Source organism: Myotis yumanensis, unplaced genomic scaffold (genome assembly GCF_028538775.1).
Source record: "Myotis yumanensis isolate MYYU_CA2020_CCGP unplaced genomic scaffold, mMyoYum1.0.hap1 SCAF_9, whole genome shotgun sequence".
NCBI classification, from domain to species: Eukaryota; Metazoa; Chordata; class Mammalia; order Chiroptera; family Vespertilionidae; genus Myotis; species Myotis yumanensis.
The window spans coordinates 17,414,522-17,421,867 of NW_027223760.1; the positions used below are offsets into that span (position 1 = coordinate 17,414,522).

General features: G+C 51.4%; 1 protein-coding gene across 1 annotated transcript; it reads right to left on the reverse strand.

Annotated features, from left to right (window-relative positions):
- Nucleotides 1-4,585: 4,585 nt before the first annotated feature.
- FEZF1 (FEZ family zinc finger 1) lies at nucleotides 4,586-6,867 on the reverse strand. Its single transcript, XM_070425006.1, has 4 exons — nucleotides 6,052-6,867; nucleotides 5,727-5,861; nucleotides 5,372-5,504; nucleotides 4,586-4,935 (listed from the first exon to the last, which is right to left on the reverse strand). Exons 1-4 carry the CDS (start codon nucleotides 6,865-6,867, stop codon nucleotides 4,586-4,588), a joined length of 1,434 nt encoding a protein of 477 aa, XP_070281107.1.
- Between the last annotated feature and the right edge of the window lie 479 nt (nucleotides 6,868-7,346).

The following is a 7,346-nucleotide window of genomic DNA, read 5'->3' on the forward strand; positions in this document are numbered from 1 at the left end:
ACGAGAGTGAGTCATGATCCCTTAAAATTATAAACTTCGTTTTCACAATTACAGATTTACCCAGTACAAGGATTTATAAAGTGATAAAGAAAACTTTTGTTTCTTTCCTAATTTTGAATTTAAGATAATTTATACTTCATATTTTATCTTGTATATTTTGGGATGAGTACTTTACATAGACAGAATAGATCCTTTAGAATTATAGTTTAATCAATGTTTTGAGTCATCACCAAATATAACAAACTAGAGGCCTGATGCATGAAATTCATGCAAGAGGCTCGGCTCTCACAGCCCAGGCTGCCTTGGCCGGCCCTCGCAGCCCTGCCTCCATCCAGAAGGTCATCCTTGGAAGGTTATTTGCACAGTTGTTCTGCTATTTGGTCTAATTAGCATATTAGCTCTTTATTATATAGGATGATGATTTCTGATATTGCTAACTGCACTTATATAAAAGGTATCTATCAAACAGGATGCATTATGACGGGAATTATGACTCCATTGTGTCTGATGGATTCATTTGGAAAGGAGCAAAGCTTGATAAGAAACTCACCAAGTGCCCCAGCTGGTTTTGCTCAGTGGATAGAGCATCAGCCTGCGGACTGAAGGGTCCCAGGTTCAATTCTAGTCAAGGGCACATGCCCGGCTTGATCCCATTGTGGGGTGTGTAGGAGGCAGCCAATCAATAATTCTCTCTCATCATTAATGTTTCTATCTCTCCATCTCCCTTCTCCGAAATCAATAAAAATATATTTTTTTAAAAAAGAAACTCACCAAGCTTTGAACTTTACTAACAAGTACTTTGATGAAGCCCCTAAGTAGAAATTGACACCTTAGTCTTAATCTTGAACAATAACTTGTTCTCAAATTAAAATTTTGAAAGTCTGAACAAACTATATCTTTTGGGATGAAGTTATTAGAAGTCAGGATTAGGGTTCTGTATCATTGGTAGGGAATGAACTATTTACATTACTAATTCTGTTCTCTATTCTGATTTTCAAAACTGAACAAAACATAAGGCCCCAGATTAGTAGATTTCTAAAATTGGCCCCTACCACCCCACAGGCTCCCTTTCCCTGTATGAAAAGTTAATGCCAATTAAGAGAGTTGAAGGTAAGTCATTGCTCTCTGCAGGTGATGTGAACACTGGCCACTCTACCTTACACACCTGAGTTTGCTGGCTAACTCTAGTAAAAAGGTGGACTGGGAGCAGCCTGTTTCCTGAACAAACATAAACACTCATGTAAGCACACAGATACACACAGAGATTAGATAATAAAGGAAGGAAAACCACCTTTTAATATTTGTCAGATGGCAGAGAATTGTAAAGTCTTCCACTGGCCACTCGCTAGTCTCCTTCTTCATCCATTTTTATCACCTCCAGCTTCATCTCTAAAGTCAGACTATCCTTAAAGATTCTCCTTGATGGTTAGAAGCTCTACCAGCTTTGTCATAAGTCAAAGTTTACTGATAATTCGTCTCCTGACAAGTAATCACTTGAGTGCTTATTTTAGAGAATTTATTTGCAGCTTTTCCTACTTAATCACCACCACTTCAGGCTACTCAAACAGACAACTGCTTCCTTTTGCCTGCCTTTTCTGTAATTTGCACCAAATTAGACCTATACAGGTCATTCCCTATTACAATAACAAATTCTCTCCCTCTCTCTCTCTCTCTCTCTCCCCCCCCCCCCTCCTTCCCCGACTGACCAATTATTTCTTTCCACAGAAGACTTCCTTTTTCAATATAAGTCAAAGCATACTGGCATGTATTAGAAGATGGGACCACCATATAAATATTTCCTAACTGGAAGTATTTTATGGCTTCCAGTAATTTTCCTCAACAATATTCCTCTTGTTTTTAACCAGTAAAAGCCTGCCACCTTAAAAGCCTGGAAGAATGACATCCTGGGGCTTTGAGAAGAAGTTCAAATAATTATTGAGAATAAGTTTAAGAAGCAAAGGCCATTTTCTGTCTCCTGTGATAATCCCTGACCTCCTTCAATTTACTCAACGAGAACAAATGCTTTCAAGATCCGACTAAGGCTCTGACCGGTTTGGCTCACTGGATAGAGCGTCGGCCTGGGGACTGAAGGGTCCCAGGTTCGATTCCGGTCAAGGGCATGTACCTTAGTTGCAGGCACATCCCCAGTGGGGGGTGTGCAGGAGGCAGCTGATCCGATGCTTCTCTCTCATTGATGTTTCTGACTCTCTATCCCTCTCCCTTCCTCTCTGTAAAAAGTCTGTAGAATATATTTTTTTAAAAAATCCGACTAAGCCACCTCCAAAGGTGGCCGGTTACCCACAGACTAGGGGGCATGTGCCTGACTCCCTCTGGGGCTGGGCGGCCTGGCGGGAATGTGGTCAGGGCCTGGGACAAGATGCTTCTGTTGTCTGCGATATTCAGGGAGAGATGGCACCTCTGCCAGCCGCTCAGGCCCAACGGGGGAATTCCAAAACAACCCGAATCTCTCCGAAGTCAGATCTAACGCGGATCAGGTGGGGTGTGGGGAGGTGAGGAACACAGAAATGTGGGGATTCGATCTCATGACTGCTGGGCCCCAGGGCCATGGGGCGTGGGGGGGGGGGGGGTTGAAAGGTGTGCGGCCTGGGGCAAGAGCCCGCAAGTCTGGCCTCCGAAGTCTGTACATGGAATCGGCCCAACTCCGGGCGGGAGGGGCTCAGGTGGGTCTGGAGTTGGATGGTCCGCGGGGTCTGATCGTCCCGCCCGCGCTGTCACCCCTCCGCCTCTTGGGCTCCGGCCCATGCCGCCATCCACCCTTCCCCGCCTGGAAATGCGGGCTCTGGTTGCCAAGGATATTGTCTCCTTGTCCCTGCGGCGCCCCTCTCCGTCCTTCACCCCGCGAGCGGCCTCCGGGAGCCCCGTTTCCTTCAGCGCCGCAAGGAGCACAAAAGCGAGGCGGGACCGCACGTTTCAACTCCTTCGCGGCGCCCCTCTGGCCACCGTCCGGGCGCCCCACCCCGGGCGCGGGGAGGCGAGCCTGGGTTTCTCCGGGGCCTGCGCTCGCTCGCGGGGCCGGTCCGCGGGGCTTTCCCGCTGCGGCGGGGCCGGGCGGGGGCGCGAGTCCGAGGGAGGGGCAGAGGCCCACCCGCCTGCGGGAGGGGACCCGGCCCGCTCCCCCAGCTTCTCCCCCCGGCCCGTGGCCCCAACGCGGAGGGATGGCTGTGCTGGGCTGCCCAGCTCGTCTGGCAGCTTCTACTGAGCAGCTAATCGCATGGCATCCCGTCTTTGATGAATCTGAACTAATTACCCCTCTTAATTAAAGTCTTTAGCAGTTGTTTCACTGTTTTGGCAGGAGAGCAGGAGAGACTTGCAGTTAGAAAACACCAGAGCCCAAACTCGCAGCCGAGCTGCTGGTTCACACTTGAAGCGTTTCAAGGACCTGGCACCCGCCGCAGTTTGGTTTTCATCCACGTTTACTCCTTGAATGGGAGTATATTCATCTATAAACACCTATACACACACCTCAAAACGCGGCGGCTCCCCTCGCCAGCTGTGTGCCAGTCAGCAGTCCCTTCAGGATGCAAACAATAGCGACCCCTCGACAAGGCGCGGTTTGACTGCCCTGGGGTGTGTACCATACACATCTCCCCACCTGACCGAGCACCCCAGGCTTGTCAGAGGGCCCGGGACCAAGGCATGATGCCTGTCACAAAGCGCCACATCTTCTGAACTTTACCGAACTTCATTACTTTACCAAAGTTGGAACTATTTGGAGAGACTATTACCTGCTGTTGGTAAAGTTTTCAGATCAAGCATTAGGGTGATACTATCACAGAGCTGAACTTTTTAAAAAGGAGGAAGGATGAGGCGGCCAGAGTTAGTGATCTCCAGCTGAATAATGGGAACAGAGCCCTGAAGCTGATGATTAAATAAGCACATTCCGAGTATTTATTTCTAACAGTCAATGGATCCATTTTCACATGCAAGAATCAAAAAAGCAAAATTCAAATTCATTCATCATGAACCATACTCAACTGATATGTATGTATGTGTGTGTGTGTGTTCAATGCGGAATGTGTCTTTCCAGGTACACTCATCTGTGTGTGTGTGTGTGTGTGTGTGTGTGTGTGTAACATACACACAGTGTTTTGTTACTTCAGGGAAAGAGGAAATGATTATAAACAATCGGCAGGCATTTGACCACAGAATCAACACAATGAAAATATATACAATAATAAAATTAAAATGGTGCAGCATTCCTGGGTAGGATAATATAGATCTCAATAAATACGGCAGAATTTTTTTTAAAACAAAACAAACACCATCTCTCCACCGAGATGAAAAGTCTTTCCAAATTAAAAAAAAATCAGAAAAACAAAACCCCCCAATTTTTTCATACTTGTCAGTGCCTATGGTATAGAATATAATACACAGAGACATGTATCAGGGGCATGCAAGAGGCGAAAGGCTGAGCAATGCAGCAGCTTCTGGTCGGGGCCAATGTGTGGGGCCCAGCATGCCCTGGGGTCTGCAGACCAGCTCGGATCGGGGTCCAGCTCCACTCTGCCGCCGCCTCGGTGTTGGGGAGCTGGGCTGCACTGGGACGGGACTTTGGCCTTGATCACTAGTGGCTCGGATGGAGCCCGGGCTGCAGAGGCCCCGGAGCCGGCAGCTGCGGCGGCAGCGGCGGGGCGGGAGTCGGCTGCTGCGCGGCGGGCTGCGGGTCGGCGCCGGGCTCCCAGGCCGCAGTGCGGGCCAGCCCCAGGCTGCTGTCGTGCAGCTTGCGGACGTGCTTCTTGAGGTCAAAGTTCCTGCAGAAGCCCTTGCCGCACGTGGGGCAGGTGAAGGGCTTCTTGTCATTGTGGGTGTGCATGTGGAAGGTGAGGTTGTAGACCTGGTGGAAAGCTTTGTTGCAGATATTGCACTTGAACTGCTTCTCCCCACTGTGGGTCAGCTTGTGGTTTTTGTAATTCCCTGAAAGACACAAACGACAGGAAGGCGGATTTGAAAAGAGGGCTGGAACCTGAGGGCGCGGAGGGGTGGAAGGGCCCGGCAGGAGGAAGCGCTGCCGCAGCTCGGACAGCCCGCAGCCAGGGCAGAGCTCGGCGGCGCCTGCACTTCTCTCCCCGCGTTTATTTATAAACAGCAGCAATGAGGCCCTTCCCTCCACCTTTCATTGTATTCATTAATCCAATTACCTAAAATGAGAGGAAGTAGCTAGGAAAAATACCCGGTTGGTATAGGCAGCCTTCCTTTCTCTAAGACTAACCCGACTTCCAGCTAGGAGGTTGGGATGGCAACACACACGCCAGTTAACCAGCTGCGCTTTAAAAACCATTTTCTAAAACATCCCCCAAACAATTGGGGTTTTTGGTAAGACCGCCGTGAAGACGGCTCCATGATTTGATACCTTTTTGATGAAATCCTTTGCCACAGAATTCACATATGAACGGTTTGTAGCCCGCGTGTATCCGGGTGTGCGTGTTCAAAGTGGAGCTTCTGTTAAATGCTTTGCCACACTGGTTACATTTGTGAGGTTTTTCCTAAACAGGAGGGAGGGAAAGCAAAAAAAGTTACAGCGTTTTGTTATCAAGTGCAGTCCTGTAAACGCAGACACCCAGCCATGCTCTCCCTCGCGCTTTTAAGAAGAACAAAGGCAAATCCCTGTGTCCAGCTGGCCCATTCCAAACAAACCTTGCAGCGAAGTGTACGAGTTGATGGGCCGTTTTCTACAAACCAGGCGACATGCAGACCGATGGACATACCTGGGTGTGAATGATCTTGTGCCGGCACAGGGTGCTGGCTTGCCGGAACCCCTTTCCACACACTTTGCACACGAAGGGCCTGGCTCCCGTATGCACCGGCATGTGACGGGTTAAGTTGTAGTGAGCGTTAAAGACCTTAAAGTGAAACATCATGTAGAACAGGTTAGTCCAACGCGTAGGGACTGTGAAATAAAATCGGGCGGAGGGAGGAGATCACCCTATAACAACTGTATACATATAATTACGAAATAAAATTTAAAAGGAAGGAAGGAGCGGGGGGGGGGGGGGCGGGGGGAGGAAGAACTCCTTTCTTCCTAGTACTTGCCTTTCCACACACTTCGCACGTGAAAACTTTGGGTTTGGCGTTCGGAGAGCCTCGGCTGAAGTCGGAGGTTTTGAAGGCGATCTTTTCCGACAGGAGCTGCGCGCTTTCCTTCATGTAATGCTGCAGCTGAACCTGGGACAAGTCTTTGAAAGCTACGCCCGAGGGGTACTTCTCCGCGGCCGGGACCACCAGTTTGTTCCTTTCGGCTAAATACGTTTTTGGCTGCGGGTGCAAAGGGGAGCTGAGGAAGTAGGAGGCCACCGGGTGGATGTTCACTCCCGCCGCCGCCGGGTGGCACGGGCCGTCGCCGCGGTTCAGGTAGCACAGGGCTCCCATGGCGTGGAAGGAAGAATGGTTGACCACGCGCGGCCGCACCAGCTTGTACTGCTGCAGCGGCAGCGCGTCGCGGGCCAGGTCGCCCTTGAGACCCAGCGCGCAGTTGAGCAGGTCGCTGCAGCTGAACGCGGGCGCGGCGGGCGCCGCTGCGGACCCCGCCGCCGGAGCCGCGGGAGGCTCCAGGCTCGCCTTCCGCGGTTCCGAGCCTGTCAGTCCAGCCTTGGGGCTCGTGTCGTACGCCACCGGCACGAAGGGGATCATGCAAGGGATCGACGGGTTAAGATGCAGCGGGTGCTTGGAGTCCCCCTTGGGCACGGCTCCCGGCAGGAAGTGGGGGACCGGCAGGGCCTTGGGCTCCGGGGTGCGCGCCATGATCCGCTCGATGGAGAAAGCCAAGGGTTTGGAGGTGCTCATCGCGCTGCCCCGGGCCGGGGCAGTCGCTAACATTTTGGCGGTCGCGTTGTGGCAGCCACTGTCCATGTCGGAGCCACCCGCGTCCGTCAGCCGAGGCCGGGCTGCGCTGTCGTTGCCTTGTTCTCTGCTTGTCACAGACCTGCGGAGAGGGGGACGGGCGCGATCACCACCAGCAGCCTCCTCCTCCTCCTCCCCAGCATCGCCAGCCGAACCTGCCTGCCCAGCCCAATGGACTCCCGCCATCCCATCGCAGAGTTCTCGGCGCACCAATGACTCAGGGACAATCACTACTTATTTCTATCAATAGAAAGTGTTGTGTCAATAACGCAGCCAAGATCTCGCCAATCGTTAACTTCCAAGAGGAGAAGGTAAACTAGATAATTGCTCAATTCGCTTCCAACAGTCAACAGGAAAACTTTTTTTTTCCTCTGCAGTCGGCGACTACTTCTCATTGGTGAGGGACGTTCCCCCGCCCAGAGAGAGGCGGGGGCGCTTCCACCGCGCCGCGCGCCCTCCCCTCGGCGCACACACTCCGGGGCGCACAC

Bases quoted from the DNA above. Each gene is read 5' to 3' on its own strand.
- FEZF1 (XM_070425006.1), bottom strand. From the start codon at position 6,867: ATGGACAGTGGCTGCCACAACGCGACCGCCAAAATGTTAGCGACTGCC. The intron at 5,862-6,051 runs GCAAGTACTAGG...TTTCACTTTAAG, and splicing joins CGTGCGAAGTGTGTGGAAAG to GTCTTTAACGCTCACTACAA. The intron at 5,505-5,726 runs GTATGTCCATCG...CCTCCTGTTTAG, and splicing joins ACAAGATCATTCACACCCAG to GAAAAACCTCACAAATGTAA.